We start from the raw sequence: 20074 nt of genomic DNA on the forward strand, positions 1-20074 counted from the left end.
TTGCCGCCGTCTCTCGCTTCAGACGCACATCCTCTGGCCCTTCTCTCTGGTCGGCAGGGATCATTAAACAGTTTCTCAAGGGCTTTTTCAGAATCTTTCCGCCGGTCAAGCCTCCTCCTCCTCCTCCTCTTTGGCACCTTAACTTGGTTCTCACCCAGCTCATGAAGCATCCCTTCGAACCTGTTCACCGGGTGGATTTGAAATTTTTCTCCTGGATGGTAGCTCTTCCACTGGCCTTGACTTCGGCTAGAAGAGTGGGTGAATTGCAGGCTCTCGCCATCCAGGAACCTTTTCTCCAGTTTAAAAAGGGTACAGTGATTCTGCGCACCAACCCAAAGTTCATACCGAAAGAGCCTTCGGACTTTCATTTGAATGAGCCGGTCATGTTCAAATCTTTTTTCCCTCATCCTACTTCTCCGGCAGAAAAGGCACTCCACTCACTGGGCATGCAGAGGTGCCTGAAATTCTTTCTCCAACCTACCAACGACTTCGGGAAGTCTCCTCAACTATTTTTGTCCTTTAGTGGCCCTTGTAAGGGGTTTCTCCTTTCCAAGCAGGGGATTGCTTGTTGGATTACCAGCGCTATCCAATATTGTCACAGAGCAGCCTCTAAGGGCGGGTCCATGCTCACTCCACGAGGGCGATTTCTTCTTCGGCAGCCCTCTTTACCGGAGTTCCTATCCGAGAGATCTGCAGGGCAGTGACCTGGAGCAGTACTCCTACATTTACAAGGCATTACTGCCTGGATTCTGCAACGAAGAGTGACACAGCATTGGGCCAGACAGGTCTGAGGAACCTCTTTCAGTAGCGGTGAGCTTTCCCTTTCATCCCTCCTTCCATGTTACTGTTTTTTCATCTCTTGCACATTTTTGAAGCTCATGTCTCTATATTTTCTATGGTTTCGAAGAGTGTTGATTGACCATTGAAATTGTCATTATGATACATGTGCTATTGCTTTGTTCTGGATTTTATAATGATCATGGTTCCAAAAATGTGCTGATAACTGCTAGCTACTCTGTTACAAGCATGGAATCTATTAAAGTTCCAATATTGGAAATTTTCATAGATTCCCATCCGACCCACCCTACTCCCCTGGGAAAGCTCAGCCTCTAGCATCTTTAGTGGTCTGGTTATATAACGGCTACCAAAATGTGAGGTTCAGAAGGGTTCATTCCGACGACGGGGAATGATACAAGCATGGTAATCAATGAAAGTTTCCAACACGGGAGAACCAAAGTTACAGGTAAGTAAATTGGTGTCCTTTGGGAGAGAGGGGGAGCAGCGTGTAGAGGGGAGCGGCATGGAAATTGTCAATGACCGTTTTGAACACATCCATCCAGTATGCGGCTATAGGGGTCCATGTCATATGTGTAAAATGTGCGTCAAAAGCTTGCCATTTTGGACAGCTTGACGATTCTGTGGGCTCATATTTGGTCAGTTGTTGCGGGGTAATGTTGATCCGGTGTATAAACTTGAAGTGAAGCAATTTATGTCTATGGTTAGTGGAGAAGTGTGGCTCAGGGGTTAGAGGCGGCAGACCTGGAGCTTGAGTTCGGCCCGGGACCAGGGTTCAATTCCCCGCCTCGGCGGGTCTTGGGCTCAAAAATTCCACGGACTCGTTAATTCTCGCTCCGGTGCCTTCTCGACTCACGGGTTCACACTCTGCGACTCTGGGCAATAGCTCGCTTAATCTCCACAACGGCCCCTCGCGGTGGGATGCCTGGCTTTCACCTTGTGGATACCCTACCAGGGTATCTCACAGGGGAATACCAGGACGGGTTCCCTAAGCAAGCGCTGAGATGCCCCAGGGTAAGTCGTGCGCTATATAAATCTCATTCATTCATTCATTCATTCATACTCTCTTTATTTGTTCATGGCTATAAGTCCATTCCTTGTCAGTCAATGGTTGACCCAGGTCCTCCTCCCAGCGGCGTCGCACTCCCCTGACCCACACTTGTTTAAGGGACATACACGCCCGGTACAGCTTGGTGACCAAATGGACCACATCTTTTTCTGTTATGAGCAGCGTAAATGCTGTGAACTATTCAGGAGGAGAAGGGAAAGAAGGTTTGGCCGAGCGGAGAGCACGGAGCACTCTGGTTGCCATGAATTTATCCATGTAGGACATCACAGTTTGTGTGGACAGGTCCGATATTGTTATTGTCTGTCCATCAGGGAATAGGGAAAAGATTGGTGCATAGTTGAAGCTTATTGAGGGTGCATGAACCATAGTCTCAGAGGTGAGCGGTATAATTCTGTTGCAGTAGGAGGCCTGGCTAGTATAGAGATCCGGCACCCAGTAACCGGCTCAATCTACTCCAGGCCCAGCAGGTGGTGGATAGGGGTTGTATACAATTAGGGAAAGGAATTATATAGCAAACCAATTATTACTGTACCGCCCTCATAATACATATATTCATAGTATTGTGCGACCTTGAATGATTATTGGCTGAGACAAAATGATAAATCAAAATTTAGGAACCATTTTATTTATAGTTTTTTTTCTCCTTCTATATTATTCATCATTTTTTAAAGTTTTTTTATATAAGTTATATATTATTCACAAAAATTACATTCAAATACATACATTACATATATTCACATAACAATACAAAAAAAGGAAAAATAAAAAGTGCTATACGATATATTCGGTCGATGGAGAGTTAGAGGAAGGCAATGCGGTGGAATGGAACTACGCGCGTTTCGGCCAGTGGCCTTCGTCAGGTGACCGGCATTCGCAAGTTACAGACATGGTAATGTGCAACAAAGACCTAAACCAAAAAAATACATAAGATACATATATAAATATATTGGTCGCTATTGTACAAAAAAATCTCACATCTTAAAAAACTCAAGGGTCAGTAATTACATTTCATAATATATATAGCAGCAATGAACTTTTATGATTTCATCGGACTATGTTGACCTTTAATGTTTCACTTGTTTTTCACATTAAACACGTCTAGTATTCTATAACATCAATTTATAAGCATACTCATGTCCTAGTAGATAACTGTCTCTATAACATGTCTATTCAAATTAATGTAGAGCATCAAATATTGTAAGCTATGAGATCAATATCACACATTGTACAAATTTCTTCATCTTCTAGATTGGGACCTATTATTTATAGGTAGAGTATAGAGCAGAGAGAAAGAAAAAGGAATACAGCATGGATTTACAAGAGAATGGCATTAAGTTGACCGACTATTACTCACATATGTGGTATCTAGTGATGCTTCACTTTAGTATTCCCAAAAGTTATTGTTCCTGGTGACAATGTTTCGGTTTATACTGTGAAGCAAAGCGGTGTTTTATTTACGAAATGGTGGACCTTTAATGTTTACAAACAGTAATGGGGGCTTCTGACCATGCTCAAAATTTTACCTTGCGGGGACCTTTTATAAGTCCCTGTACTTTGTAGATATCTGCGTACTGGAGAGCATTGTTTATTCTTCAGGGAAAATAACTGAGGATGTTTCCTAATTTAACTGTTGTGAGTAGACCTGAGATAGAAAACAAGACGATGGACACTTATAGCTGGAAAAAATGTCCAGTCCAATTTGTTTAGTCCATATTTGATTCAATTAAATGTCACCTAATTTCGTTATCGTTACATATGCAGTATAACCGCCTATATATTGCTGTTGATGATATGTAAGGATAGGGGTTGTATGTCATTTGGGTCAAGCGATATGCCCAAGGGGAACAGTGCATCTACGCTCGGGCTGTGTGTATGGTGTGCGGGCGTCTGGATAAAACCAATGCCGGGTATGTTCAACCAGATAGTAAAGGTGCAGATCAGGGACCGCAATTCCCCCTCATTCATTAGGAAGTGTTAATGTATCCAAAGCTATTTGCTTTCTCCGTCTTGCCCAGACCAGGTAAATAAGCAGGTCCCACAGCTGCATGAAAAAGGTTTTTGTAAATGGGATTGGTATGTTCACAAATAAATATAAAAAATGGGTAAGGACATTCATTTTAATGAGGGCAATGCTTCCGGCCATAGATATCGGCAGTTGGATCCATCTCTCAAACTGCGTGCTAAGCTGGCCTATGGCTGGCCCATAATTAAGGCGAATAAGTTGTTCCTTATTTCGATGTAGGATAATTTCTAGATACTTGTTAGTATCCATCGGCCATCGAAGAGGAAGCTCATCTCCTCTGGGTTGGCCGAGTCAGTGATTGGGAACAGTTACGATTTTTCCCCATTGATTTGCAACCCGGACATGTCTCCAAAGCGGCATAGCTCATCAATAAGAAGTTGCAAATTTGTGTTGTGGTGTCTAATAAAAAGCATGATGTTGTCAGCAGACACCAGCAGGGGTCCTGATTGAAATTGAAGGTCACGGAACATGTGTTTTTCTTGTGAATGTCGAACTAAGGGATCCATGGCTTCTATGAAAAGTAGATGGGACAGGAGGCAGCCCTGGTGAGTGCCTCGGGAACAGAGAGCTATTCACTCCGAGCCGAGCCATGGGTTATGAGTATAGCAACGCAATCAGAGCAATACAGTTTGCTGGGATGCCAAGTTTGCGGAGTGTGGCAGTGAGGAATGACCACTCCAGAGAGTCAAAGGCCTTCTCTGCGTCGAGAAGGGCTACTGCTGCCGGGACAGTCTGCTCTATCCTGTTTATCACCAAAAATACAGTCCGGAGGTTTAGTGCCGTAGATCTATGTGGAATGAAGCCGGATTGCACTGGTGAGAGTATTTGGTCCAGCAAAAGTGATAGTCTGGTGGAAAGCATTTTGGCTAGGATTTGGTTGTCGAAATTTATTAGGGAGATGGGCCGATAGGAGGTGCAGTTAGTAGGTTCCTTACCCAGTTTTAACAAGAGGGATATAGCTGCTTCCATCATGGAAGGGGGCAGAGTGCCCTCTTCGAGCACCTTGGCGTACATCTCGAGCAGCTGTGGTGCTAGTGATTGCCTAAACGGCTTGTAAAATGCCCCTGATAGACCGTTGAGACCAGGGGCCTTCGATCCATCTAAGGCATCTATTGCCTGTGTGACCTCAACGGTGAAGGGTTCACTGAGGGATTGCACATGTCCAGTGGTGAGCCACACTATTGCAACTTCCTCCAGGTAGACCAGGTGTTGTGTAAAATCTTTGGGGAGTTTGCTTGCATATAGGGACCGGTAGTAAGTGGTTAGTTCTGATATTATAGCAGCAGTGTCAGTTACTACTGAGTTGTCTGACTGTCTCAGCGCTGCTATATGTCCTGCTCCCCCCCATGGGGGGGGGGGGGGGGGGGGGGGGGGGAGCACCAGATGCGCCCGTGTCCTGACAGGGCGCTCCCCCTCTCCTTACCGTGCTGCGTGGTATTTTCCCAATAGAACGGCCTCCCGTTTGTTGAACTCCTGTATGAGGGCGCTGCACAAGTTAAAGTTGTTAGTTGTGACTGGTGAATTGTCCATACGTGCCATGTCTTCCTCCAACCTGGCAAGGCTGCCACGTATTGAGCACAGGACCCTAGCCTGCTTGGATATGCAGATACCGCAAACATAGGCCTTAAAGGCGTCCCAGAGTGTTGCATATTTAGACACTAAGCTTGTGTTTAGAGTGAAGTATTCAATTATCGCCGCTTGTAGTTCAGATTTATACAGCGCATCCAGCAGGGCCGTGGCCGGCAAGGGCCATCTCTGTTCCCACTCGGTGGAATATGGAATTTTTAAGTGAAGGAGCACTGGGGCATGGTCAGACGGCATGCAGGGTAGCATTTCTATACCCCATATCCACTGACAGCCTTGTGCATCAGTGGGCCAGTAGTCTACGCGCCTCCAGGTAGAGTGTGGCGCCAAATAGAATGTGTATCCCGGTGTATCCGGATGGTGCGAACGCCAGATGTTGTGCATGATTAAGGTCAAAGGATTGTATTAAATCCCACATTGCTCGTTGAGCGTGCAGTTTTGTATTTTGTATGGGGTTGGAGGAGCCGCTACTGGGGTCCAGCTAAAAGTTCAGATGCCCTCCCCACCCCCCACTCCCCCAAGAAATAGTGTACCATATTCATATTGTAAGCTTGTGTGTGAAGGGGAGGGTACGATCAATAAGGAGGCATACTCCACAGGAATAAGTGCTGTAACTAGCAAAATATCTATGAGGCCCAACGAAGAGGCAAATGTGGGGGAGCATTACGATGGAAGATGGGTTTCTTGTAGGATTGCTATTTTAATGTTATGTCTCCTGAGGTACGCAAGTACTAGCTTGCATTTCCTGGAATTAAGCCCTCCACTTTCCAGGTGATCAGCTTGGCCTCCACAGTGGCATCAGTTATCATGGCCATAAGGGAAGATGTATGTATAAGTACCTCTGGTGTATAGCATCATCTATATTGCATGTGGAAGGGGAAGAATACGGGGGGTTAAAAAACCATCAAGGACCAAAAAGAGGAATGTGCAGATAATAAAAACCCAATAAAACAAGCATTTGCAATGCAATAGGTCTCGCAGCATTAAAGTTTGAGTTATTGGCATTGTGTATGACAATGCCAATAGCTATAACATTTGCAAATGTGACACCTATAGCATTTGTAATGCAATATGAGTTGTATTTACATGACTTAGATGTATTGATATTACAAATAACAATGGCTTTTCATTTTTTTAATACTTAAATAAAAGTTATTGTAATTGAGTTGGTGGAAGGGTGAAGTGGGTCGTGTCCCTGAGTGATGTGGTGGTGTCCCGAGTGATGTGGTGGTGTCCCCGAGTGATGCCCCCGAGTGATGTGGTGGTGTCCCCGAGTGATGGGTGGTGCCCCTGAGTGATGTGGTGGTGACCCAGAGTGGTGTTGTGGTGTCCCAAAGTGAAGTGTTGGTGTCCCCGAGTAATTACCACACCCTATAAATACTGAAAACCTCCGTTGTGGTTTTTATTGTCTGCTATGACTGCTACATTCAAGGCTGGCAGACTCCAAACAAAGGTCCTCAGTATAAGAAGCCTCTTAATTCCTATGGGGCCGGTACCGGCTTCATTTGAATCACGTTTTTATGTCACCCAGAGTTTTGAGTTGCTAAAAGGAGCCAACAAGCCTGGTGAAAGTCCAACCAAAATGAAAATTTACCATGGAAAAGACACCCAGATTCACTGATTCCTGTGGGAATTCCTCATTTCTTAAGCTCATATTATGAGTGGCCTGCTAAATGGCCTAGATTTTTGACCCGACCCCCCTCCCCACCCCAGCTGAAGTTCTCCCTCAAGAGTTAGAAAAAAGCATGTATAGGCAGCTCTGGGGTGTTACCGATACCTGGGCTAGGCGTACAGGCAGTGGTGGGGATAAACAAGCCCATTACAAGTTGGATCCTGAAAGTCCACCAAGAAATGAAGAATTACCAGGAAATGGGTAACTCTGGGTTTGATCTCTCTTGTAGTTCCTCATTTAGCAGAGGTGTGAGGCAATTGCTTCTTATTCAAGCCTCAAAAGAATTTTGGGGACCTTCGTTTTTCTTTTAATTACCAATGAAGCACTGGAACAGTCCTAGAACATCTTTAGTCACCACTTTTTGTTTGGATTTGTAAAAACGTGTTAAGTATGGGAAAATTAAAACCACACATGTCAAAATGCAATCAGATGCCAAGTGGTCCCATTTCATTTGTAGCCCCTTAAGATTAAGACAGCCCTGGCTTCTAGGCATTTGCATTTTTGCATTCTTCAGCTTTCAAGTCTAACTTTGCATACTATCGTGCAGCTTTACACGTTTCAGCATGAAATGGCCGCTGGCCAAAAAGTCAGGGCTTCTTTGAGCCTGCCAGACATGAACTCCTGCGATATGACAACCAACTAAGAGGTTGCACAACATAAATTAGAAATACGTAGGAGAATGTGACATTGTGATAAATTCACAGCTGGCACGGAGGTCCTCACCCCCTGTTCCCCAGAAGGGAAATGCATCGGCTCCTTTCTGCATGTAGCAGCAAGTATTCTGCTTGGAAGACGCAACACTGAACGTGATACCACTTCCGCTTCCCACATTACGCTTTACGCGCGCACGGTGACAGCGGCTTCTAAGAAGTTACACAGGTGCAGCCACCCACCCACAGATTGCGAAGGCCGACGTCACGGACATATCTTTAACCGGATGGAACGCACTCCTCCAGGAGCACGCACCAAGTGACATACGGCCCGCACCTACCTGACGGACCAGGCGGCCACGCCTTACACTTGAATCCGCTGATGATGAAATTTGTACTCTGACTGTTTTGTGCCGTCTTTTATGGTGTGCTCTGAGGTGACGCGCCCGGCTAGAAACAATCGGAAATATAATAATTCTAGTCTTGGCTCGTGGACTCTAAAACTGTAGACACACCTTTATTTACACGCAATAGAGGACACCTTGTCATCAGGATAAATAAACACATTCAAGTCATAAGATTGTATTGCGCAAGCCATTGTTTTAGCGGGAGTTATTGAAACAAAGCAAGGTTACAAGAGGTAACCTAGCTAGAAACTGTTTCTGGACCGTTAGAGTGTTCACATGGGTCGGGTGAGGGATGCAGAACCGGCTAATTGACATACCACTTCCGCTTCCCACATTACGCTTTACGCGTGCACGCTGACAGCGGCTTCTAAGAAGTTACACAGGTGCAGCCACCCGCCCACAGATTGCGAAGGCCGACGTCACGGACATATCTTTAACCGGATGGAACGCAATCCTCCGGGAGCACGCACCAAGTGACATACGGGCCGCACCTACCTGACGGACCAGGCGGCCACGCCTTACACTTGAATCCGCTGATGATGAAATTTGTACTCTGACTGTTTTGTGCCGTCTTTTATGGTGTGCTCTGAGGTGACGCGCCCGGCTAGAAACAATCGGAAATATAATAATTCTAGTCTTTGCTCGTGGACTCTAAAACTGTAGACACACCTTTATTTTTACACGCAATAGAGGACACCTTGTCATCAGGATAAATAAACACATTCAAGTCATAAGATTTTATTGCGCAAGCCATTGTTTTAGCGGGAGTTTCTCAATGTATAAAAGACTCGATGCTGCCTTATGTAGCGCTGGTGAGACAGACCCACCCTGCAGCCAAGCCTCGTTTTCTCCAATTACATTATCTCTGCTTCCTATCTGATTGTATTTTTAGATCTCTAGCGAGACCCACACACGCATGTCGCTACGAGACCTAAAAATACAATCAGATAGATACAAACACCTACCAAACAGAAAACCTCTCCGTACACCCCGGAATCCCGCCGCGGCCGCCCCGGAAGTCAGGCACGGTCGCCTGTGACGGGGGTGGGGCCACGTCCAGACCGGAAGAGGAGGCAGGCGGAGGCAGGCGAAGTCAATGCGTCTCGCGGCCCGGGGCTCCTGTGAGCGGTGTGGAGCCCCAGGGCCGCGTTAGCAGGAGGTTGGGCGCCGCGTGCTGAGAGAAGAGTCCCCGACATTGGCCAGGTAAGTTCCAAAAGGCTGGGGGGGCTTGGTGCACTTGTGTGTGTGTGTGTGTGTGTGTGTGTGCGTGTATGCTCGTGTGTGTATGTATGTGTGCGACGGTGACGGCGGGGGAGGGGGGGCCTCGGTGCACTTGTGTGTGTGTGTGTGTGCGCGCGTGTGTGTATGTGTCAGGGGGGTGTCTCTGTATGTATGTATGTATGTGCGTGCGTGCATGGGCGCTTGTGTGTGTGTATGCGCATGCGTGTGTGGTGCTTGAGCTTCCCAGGAGACAGCGCCTGGCCACAGCGCGCGTTCCAGTTTCAAATCAGCTCCAAGGCGATGCGCGCGGCCGGGACTGTCTCCTGGGAAGCACAGTCGCTAACAATAGATCTCTAGCGAGACACAGCGCTAACGCGCTGTGTTTTCGCTACGAGACCTAACAATAGATCTCTAGCGAGACACAGCGCTGACGCGCTGTGTTTTCGCTACGAGACCTAAAAATTACAGCACCCACCACCCACACCTGGGCTCAACGGTCTGGTGAATACCCTACACCCTAACATACAAAACAAAAGAAAAAAACGCAGAACAAACTATTTGGAGTCATCCGTAAGAGGCGGGCGATGACTCTGACTTCCGATGCCCATTACTTAAACTAAGTAAGTTGTAAAATACGTATACAGAAACATTTAATACATTTGGGAATGTTGCATTCATCTTCTCAGTTCCAGTTGAGTATTTAGCAGCGTAACAGGCGAGAGCCAGCAAGGTTAAGTATATTTGGCGGCCATCATTCTAAGGTGAAAAGTTCAGCACTCCCAGAAAGCTGTCCGTGGAGGAGTGTCCAGTGGACCGGGCACGGCTCCTACGGGCGTTATTTTGATGTTGCTTGCAAAAAGCCAACAGGTCAGCAGGATTGTCAAAGAACTGGGGTTTTTCGCCCACTAGTACCCTCAATTTTGCCGGGTACAGCATGGCGTACTTCAGGCCAATTGTACGGAGCTGCAGCTTGGCTTCTACAAATTTGCGACGGGCTTCTTGGACTGTAGCTGTGTGGTCTGGGTAGGAGAGCACGGTGCCCTGATATTGCACCAAAGCGTTCTCCCGAGCCTGGTCTGTGCACTCTGATGTGCCCGGCCTATCAAAGTTCAGCCTGTGTTGTTTGGGGCACCCACGACCCATTTCAGCGCTATGTACTAGGGTACCAGCTGACTGTGCTGCGGACAAGATGTTGGTGTCTCCGCAGTAGGTGAGGGCAATGAGAGTGACTGTGCCCCCTCCTGCGCTAGTCGCTTGTGTTACACTATTGTCTTAGGGCCCTGCTCCTAATGCCTGCGGGTTCTGCTCCAGCTTAGAGAGGGGTATGTGTGTTTTCGCAGTTTGGTGGGTTCAGTCCGGGGGCCGGTGGGGAATGGTACTGGGCCTGATGTGAGGAGGCAGCATCAAATTCGGCCTGCTCGGGTTGACACGCCGGGCCTTTGCACCAAGCTTGCGCGCCTGGCTGCTCGTAGTATTTCTTGGCTTTGTAAGTTCACCCGCATCCCAGGCACTGCTCGCTGTATGCTAGAGGTTGCCTAATTGGCGGTAGTGACTTCCCCAGTCTTAAGCGGCACTGTCTGTCTCATCGCTGCTTAATTTGCGCCCCCGTTTCAACGTGGACGTGTTTGGATGCAGCGCAGATATATAATAAGCCCCCTTTGGTGTTATTTGTCTGCGTTCGCAGCTCCCAGCTCAAAGTTCTTCCTTTTTTGATCATGAGCCTCGCTTCCAAAGTGGGCAGGTGTGCGTACGTAATCCCAGCACAGCGGGGGCCACTGAGGGTGTCGTTGGGCCCCGGGAAGGTGGCAGCAGTGATTCCTGTCCACGTGGGCCTCTGCGCCGATCCTCTCCACCAGGCCGCGTGCATCGTGGCCGACCTCCACACTCACCCGTGTCCCAGCTACGGACATTGGTCTTCGCTCAGTCTGGCTTGCTCAACAAGGGAACACCCATTGCTTACTCCGTCTTGCCAGCACAGGCAGGCAGGGGACCCAGCAGAGCACCGTTGCTCTGGCCTCAGGCTAGCCCGCGGCCCCTATTACCGCGGGGCCTCAGAGGCAGGCTGGGCCGAACCCCACGGCAACAGGAATCAATGGCAGCTGACGAGGGGTAAGCGCAGGATTTCTCAGTCCCCAGCTCCATCACCACAGTATTAAGTACCTTCCTTGCGGCATTTCCAATGGTGGGGGCTACCGGATGATGCTGTTTCTGCTATAATAGGGGCATTGGGCACTGGAGCTTCAATGCCATGCGGCCAACTTGGTCGACAGCTTGACCAGGCCCCCATGCAAAATGCAGTTCTTGCAATGTATATAGACCTTATGTATGCAGTGCTGATATAATAAATCTCACTTTTGAGCCTCTTCAAGATTTATATCTTGAAAACAGACATTCAGTGTTCAAGACTACTTTCTAGCTCTCGTTTTAAGTGTCTCTTTTCTAGAGACTGACATATATTAGTCATATCCACTGGCTCTCAAAAAGGAGAGCAGAAGCTGAGGGGATCATCTCTAGGTATCCCATAATTGTTCCAATTTTGTCTTTAGAACCGATGTTTGTTTAGGACTTCTCTGCTGTATTGTTTCCAATCTTGCTGAGAAGAGAATTGACTGATCATATAGCCTACATTTCAGCTCAGACGCTGGGATTACAGAATACATTTTTGTATGTAAGTCTTCTTAAGACAGCAACCTAGCCTGTGACGGCGCATAGGGCTTTGCACAGAGGTGGCAACGCTTCCTGTATAGTTTTTTTTCCACATCCTGGCTGAGTTCTGAGGACTTAACCCTCCAAACTCTAGCCTTTTGTTTTGCTGATCTCCTTCATAATATTAGGTAGAGAGAACATACTTTGTATTTCTGACATACTAGATCCGGGTGCAGGCTTATGTCTCTTTGCATGTCTGTGATCAGAACGTGGCATTTTATAGTCCTTGGTATGTGGGAAGCACAGTAAGAATTAACTCTTAATCTCTTTTGAGGCATCTGCCTAAAGCAATATTTGTCACACTTCTGCAGGTCTTGTGTATGACACTATAATGCTGAAACACCAGTGCACGTGCGGGAACACCAACAGCCACCCTGAGCATGCCGGAAGGATACAAAGCATCTGGTCCCGGCTTCAGGAGACAGGTCTGCGTGGGAAATGTGAGGTAAGCCTTTGAATATCACATTAAGGTTTCACTGCTCGATCAAACCTGTCTCTTGTCAGAGCCATCCAATGAAAGATGATCAAAGGAATAATAGAACTACTTCAAAGAAATTTACCTTTGCCCACAGCTCCCTTGTTGGCAAAGTAATATCCAATATTCATTGCAAAAAGACAAAGGTTAAAATTAAGTCTTAGGCAGCATCCCTTATAACACCTAAACATGTTAAAAAAAAAAACACACACACACACACTGACCGAAATCTCCAGTCTTGTAATTGTGGTAATAGTGGCCTCAGCAGTTGTGTTCAAGTTGCAGCCAGTCAGAGCACTTTTGGTTCACTGAGACAAAATGGGAGAAATCTCTCTTCCCCAGTCTGATTTTTTTTTTCTTTTCATTTCGGTTAGTAAATGGTTTGCGAAACTGAATTCGGAGATCATTTATGGATTAATAATCACTGTTAATTCTATCTCCCAAATTTGACATGTTTACTAAGTTTAACGCCTATAAAAACACATTTCGAACTCTAGTTTCCCCTAAACTATGGAACGGATTTACACCTAACGAAGTAAAGCCACTTCCTCAATCCTAATTCTACTTTAATGCCAAGTTTGGTGTAATTTCGCTTAGCCATTTCTTTCTTTTGCCCCTTCAACAAATACCTATGGTATTTAAAATGGAAAATGTCTCTTTTGGGCCCCTATTTTTTTTTTCTTTTTACCTCTATCCTCCACTCCGCTTGCCGTATTTTACCATTAAAGTAGTTCTCCTTCCTGGGATAACAATTCATGATCCTAAACACCCTTTTATGTAGTTTGTCCTTCGATGCACCATCACAAAGCAAAGCGTATTAAGCCATTTATTACCATTGTTGAGTATGCGGGTGGGGCTATGACTCACAAGAAGTGAAACCTAGAGTGTGCCATTATGACCCTTCCCTCTGTTCAACAGTGGAAATAAATAGCATCATACAGTCTGTTTCTGCATATATGGATTCTGCCATGACACTTGTCTCTGATTATTTTTAGAGGTATTAAAACCAGAGTAAACGGGGTTTAATTTGAGCCATAACATCATATTGATGGGGTCCCATGACTATTAGGAGAGTTGTTTCCTTCTGTAAGGTGCAATTGTAACATGCCATGTTTTAGGTAAGCCCAGTTTTCTCATGTAAAGTTCTTCTTGCGGTGGTAATACAGTGGAGTAAAGCCTTTGCACTCTAGTAATATCAGTGTGAATGTGTTTTAGTACGGTTGTATAGCCACACTTTCCATTTAAAAGGCATTATTTATTTTGCCTATAACTTTAAATATAACTGTTCCCCATGGATGGATCTACTCCACATTTGACACTTGCTTAGCTTATATAGCCACGGTTCAGTAGGTCGATAAATGCTTCTTTTAGCTTCAATAGAAAATTGTGTTTGTAACCACAGCAAAAAATGTCGAATTAATTTATTTCAAAGTTTGTATTATAGTTATTTTATATTATTTATGTTTGCTATATCTTAGTAGCATTTCTTTACCATCGAAGATAGGATTCAATCCCCCCAAGGATCTTATCAATCACAGTTTAAAGGCCAGAAGCAGCTGCGTTCTTGCCAAAGAACATGTGCAAAATGTAGAGGACAGCAGCAGCATTGCTCCTTCTATGTGAAGAGCCAGTCCTCTCCTCTGTGCCACTCAGAGGTAGGGAGTTTATCAAACCATCTAAAAGAGAGGCTAAAGGCAACACCAGTCAAATGGGTCCTTCAAATAATACAAAACATGAACATTTCTTGTGCATCAGAGTTACAATATTCCTTCAGAAGCATACATCAGAGGTCATTCATCCAGGAAAGGGTATCTGTTCAAACATAAAGGTCCACAGAGAAGAACTCAAACCAATCATGGACCCCAATGTTGCCAACAGTTGGCTCATTGGGGATTGGATTGGATGTGTGCAATATATCTGCAAGAGGTCTACTTTTATATTCCCGTATCAACAAAGTAAAGTAAGTTCCTGAGGTTGATAGTGGTTGACACACATTATCAATACAAATTGTTACCCTTCAGTCTGAAATCAGATCCTCTACGTTTTTCAAAATGCATGGCTGTGATGGGAGCTTGCCTTCGCTGACACAGGACCTTGATCTAGTCCAAAATAGGTGACTGTTTGAGTAACGCTAACACAAGTATAGAGTTCCTTCAGGATTTCAAAATGACTACAGCTCAGCTTCATTAACTAGACGTACATGTCAACTGAAATTGCTGGAATCTCACTTATCTAGGGGCACCCTTGAGTACAGTGAGAAGAGAATTATGTTGTTTTGAAGAGATTTACTTCCATTTCTCAGAAATGTCACCAAATTCTCAACAGCCCATCAAAATACTCACGGTCAGATGCATCTTCATTGTACTTAATGCAAAGTTACACAACAGTGAAACAGTGTTTAGAAGATCAGTAGCCTTAGTGGGAGGAAATCAGGGAAGCAAACCTTCATCTATCTCTATCGGGAATACAGTCCTTTCCATCATGGTGTTAACGTTCAAGGCTTCTGAAGGGATTCCTGTTCCATTAAGATCTGCTGAAGCAAGCCGCCTTGATGGATGCTTCTTGGTAACTTGGGAAGCCCACCTGCTGAACTTTTCAGTCCAGGTCATGTGGCCCGACAGACAGTGCCGGTTTTACATCCTGTTGGAACGAAAGGAAGTCCGTTTTACTGTCAAGACTTTCCAACTTTTTCTGCAATGGGCAAGATACTTGTTCAGACAGAATTTCACAACCCCCACCAAGCAAAGAGGCACCAGATCCAGGACACTTTCTGTGGAATCTGACACTTTGGTACTGATTTTTAATGAGAAACCTATCCATATGGGCTGTTCCTTTGCCCAGCCTCAAACAATAAAGTGAACTTCACATTAGATTTATCATAGACAACCATAAATGGGTACTTTTCAAATTTTTCATAGAAAACCACAGATGGGTTCTTTACAACAATGCTCTAGAAGGCATTTTCTAATATTGGGTTTTCTTCAAATACATCAGGTTTGCAACATCTCCAAACACCCAAACTTCAATGTTGTACTGACGTTTGGGAATGCCTTTTTTGATAAATGTCTCAGAGAGATTTTTTTTTACTGTTTTCCTCAATCGTGCTGATTTCATTAGTCCACCTAAAGTGCAGTTACTTGAAAGTGAAAATGATTCTTATAGCATCAGTGTGACCAAGACATTGGTGGTTTCCAGAGCTTTATCACCTGTCTTTAAAACCCACAGGAGGCTACCATGCAAACCAGTTTTACTAACCAAGATGCAGGGGCAGTATGACCATCTGACTTGATGTCCTTAAATTTAGAAGCATTACTACTGAAATCGTACATTACAGACATGTTAATTTACCACACAAATATGTGGACACAAGAGAAGCCAAAAACTTTCAACAGGGACATCTATGCATTTAAAGGCAAGAGATTCTAGTAATTGTTTCAACATCATAAACATGATAAAAATGTCTTGGCAAGAAAATGTGATAGTTTGATATCTTCTTTATCTCATGCAGTTAAACGTTCAATTTGCTGCAGTAAAAGTACACGTTGCTTTGATAACCACATACAAGAAAATCCCTTCTCTATGATCATTTTTCACAGTCCCTGTTATGACTTTCTGGAAGGTTTAAATAGACCTACCCTCCTAGGTCCCAGCCTAATCCAATTTTGGAGCTTAATCTGGTTGTATCCAAATTGATAGATCCTCATTTGAGCCTATAAATTAGGCGACATTGCATATGACTTGGCAATTAGCCTTTCAGGTGGCCTTCACCTGAGCTCACAGAGCTTCAGTTTTTTCTGCATTAAAGCCTTTGAGTTAAGACTCAAAAAACGTTTTAATTCAGTGGTGTTTTCACCAAAATTAACTTTTTTTTTAAACGTGCAATTGCTTTTTTAAACCCAGTATATTGATATGCAGAAAATGTTTTTAAATAAGCTTGTTTTCGTTTTATACTTTGAATCATATAATTAAAAGGTGTTCTGGGGATCCCGCACTTGTTCAGAGATATTCTGTAGTTTATGGATTCTGAGCAAATTCCGTGACGGAGAAGTAATATTTATTTTTTTGTTTAAACAGTCACTATGTGGCAAATAGTTGCATTTAAAATGCTCAGTGCATAACATAATTACTCAGTACTCAAATAGTGGATGGTAAAGTGTGTATTAAAGGTGGGGAAAAGCCTGTATTGTAGAGAATGTGAAGGGACTGGCTGAATCTAGTCTGTCAGTACAAAAGGTAATAATCAATTGCGGACTTAATTACCACTTTGGTTGATTATCTTTCTACTCTTCTGTGGCTACAGGGTCATCACCAGGACATAAGACTATTGTAATCAGATGATGTACCCCTCCTGTACCTCGAGCCAGATGCCCACGAGGCTCCTCTTCGTAACTCCTCCGCATAGGACCCCCAAAATAGAGATAAGACTCCCAGGGATTGCTCAAATAGAAACTGAAACTGCCTGGCCTTGCTCTCAAAGGAACAAATACAGACAGAGGACTACTGTCTCTATCGCCCTTACTTGGAGGCCATTTTAGATTGGTCTCTCTTGCCCTGGCTGCCATCATGGACTAGTCATCCACTCACTTTCCTGTGATAGTGTCTGCCTTCTATTACTGTATTACACTTCTAGTCGTTTTTTGTACATTCTTAATCATTGCACTTTTATTATTATTTTTATTTTTCACTTGGTATGTTTTGATGGCTACCTCATATATTTTGGCTGCTCACTATCATCACATTTAATTCATATATCGTGTATTGTCACTGTTGACTCATGTATCTTGCACTTTTTATTATTAGTATTGTTATTTTTCACTCGGTATGTGTTGATCGCTACCTCATATATTTTTGGTTGCACACTACTGTCACTTTTGATTCATGTATCTTCAGATTGCATCTGTATCTCGTTCACGACTGCATATAGATGTGTCGCATTTTTGTAACCTGCACCCCTTACACTTTTCATTCCTATATGCGCTGATTACTACCTCATATATCTTGCACTGATTACTACCTCATTCACTCTGGCTGGTCATTAGTGTCAATCTTGCTCCACTCATTTCTCGCTTTCCTCTCCTATAACTTACCGACTGCTACCTCAAGTACTCTGGTCGCGCACTAGTGTCACGTTGGAGCCCTAGGCGCACTAGTGTCACATTGGCGCCCCAGGGGACCTACCTGTCGCGTGTAACTGATTGCGTTGCAACTGTATTCTGCTCTTATTCTTTCAGAATTATTCCTCCAATTGTATTCTGCACTACTCTGTAAATCTCTGCACCCATTTCTCGCTTTCCTCTCCTGTAATTTACCAACTGCTACCTCAAGTTTTTTGGTCGCTCACTAGAGTCACTAGAGTCACGTAGGCGCACTGGTGACACATTGGCGCCCTAGGGGCACTCTGGAGCCTTGTAAACTGTGGAGGCATTTGTAGCGTGCATTCAGCACATTTATTTATTTAACCTGCAACATGGATCTATTCGGCAAGCACACATATAAAATCAACTACCCACCCGTGCTCACCAAAAAAGCCGCCAAACGCTTCAAACACGGCTTCCTTAAGTCCCACCCAGAAACCCCCTTTGCCGACACCTACTTCTCGTCGGTCAATGGACCCTTGAACACCGATATCATCTTCCACACTACACGCAGAGCTCAGTGGAAAAAAGCGTTTCTCACCCTACTCAACGTCTCCTCCACCAGGAAATCCACCCATGGCCTAACACTTTCCATCACACCATCCCAACTCTTCCCAGGCAGAACCACCATCACTATTTACAATAACGGGATTGTCCTAATTCAAGCGAAAGACAGGAACCTGGAACTTCTTGACAATCTGTTTCCCACTTTCAAAGAGCACCTATCCAATCCTCGGACTTTCACTCATATCACCTCCTGTCCTTCCACCCCTGACGACACAGCACCCACCCTTAACACCCCCAACCAAGTTCAGCACCGGAACGACACTCTTCTCACCTACACACCCAGCACCATAGTCACTGACCTACCTGCGGCAGCTACCCCTCACCACCCCTCAATCTCAGACAGAGACCCCGCTCCCCCTTACTCCACCCGCTCCACCATCCCCCTTACCTACCCTCACCCCTCCGCTCATCCTCCCATACCCCCCCCTACACTTTGCACGCCTGTCCCGTCCTCCACACCAATCTTCTCAGAACATCCCTCCTCCCCCAACTGCTCCCCACATAACTTGGCTCTCTCTCCGTCTATCTCGCCCCACATTCTTAGCACTCCCTTCCCGCCTAGCCTTCATCCCTCCTTCAACCTTTCACCCCCCACTCTCACTCCCCACTATCCCTCCTCCTCCCCCATTACTTCCAGCCTCCACACCGCCCTCATTCACCCTTCCCCTCCTAGCACTGATGCCCCTCCAGACAACGCCAACACCATCCCTAACATCTATCCTCTCTCTAACACTCCCAACCTCTTCACCAGCTCCACTTCCCCATCCCGATCCTCACCCGTCTCCAACAACCTATTCGCCGGTTCATCGCCTGTACCCCTCCCCAACTCCGCACCGAACACCACACTCGACATGATCATGTCCTCCCTCCTCCAATTGAAAGAAGAACTACACTCCATCAAAGAGCTGCTCATCACACACCCCAGACACCCTTCTACCACCACCACCTCTACACCTAATAACACTCTCCCCGCGCCTCCTACACGCCTTACCACACAACACGCCCCACACCGGACTTCTATCCCCTCTCGCAACTCCAACAATCACAATACCAATCACAATCGCACTACCACCAATCGCAATACTCCCTTTATACCTAACAACACTTCTTCCTCACCGCCTACTCGCCCTATCACACAACTCCCCCCACACTGGACCTCTATCCCCTCTCGCAATACCACCAACCGCCCCAGACGCACTGCCAATACGTTCACAGACCACGAGACACACGCCCTTCTCCAATCATACGCCCCGGCTCCCCAAAATCGCTTAGCCACCAACCACCTACCCATCCCAACGATCATCTCTAACCCCCTCAGGCACCAAAAGGATAACAGAGGCGCCGTCCCTAACAACCTCACTAATGTGCCCATCACTACAGAACCTGCCTCCACCCTCTGCGCCCCTAGCCTCAAATGCATACTTCTCAACTGCAGGTCGGCCCAAAAACATTCCGCGGGGGTCGCCGAGCTCATCATGTCTCAGGAACCAGATCTGGCCATTCTGACTGAAACATGGTTGTCAGATACCTCTACACCTATCTTGGATATACTAGTCCCCCCCAACTACTGTATAATTAGACTTGACAGGCCCATAAAGACAGGCGGTGGAATTGCCTGTATCTACAGAAGCAATCTCTCTGTTATTAAAGCGTCCGCCCCTTCTCTTACTTCCTGTGAATACCTCTGCCTTGATGTCATAAGCGAAAGCAAACCGGTCTGCTCACTCCACATCATATACCACCCACCTGGAGACAAGCTCTCCTTCTGCC

General features: G+C 45.6%; 1 protein-coding gene across 4 annotated transcripts in view; it reads left to right on the plus strand.

Moving 5' to 3' along the window:
- Positions 1-20074, plus strand: part of HDAC4 (histone deacetylase 4) — a 1308595-nt gene that overhangs the window by 1006403 nt on the left and 282118 nt on the right. For all 4 annotated transcript variants that reach the window (XM_086956254.1, XM_086956256.1, XM_086956255.1 and 1 more), the window contains one exon: positions 12439-12572. In XM_086956254.1, coding sequence (XP_086812380.1) covers positions 12439-12572 — 134 coding nt within the window. The remainder of the gene's footprint in view (positions 1-12438; positions 12573-20074) is intronic.

Source organism: Lissotriton vulgaris, chromosome 2_1 (assembly GCF_964263255.1).
Source record: "Lissotriton vulgaris chromosome 2_1, aLisVul1.2, whole genome shotgun sequence".
NCBI classification, from domain to species: Eukaryota; Metazoa; Chordata; class Amphibia; order Caudata; family Salamandridae; genus Lissotriton; species Lissotriton vulgaris.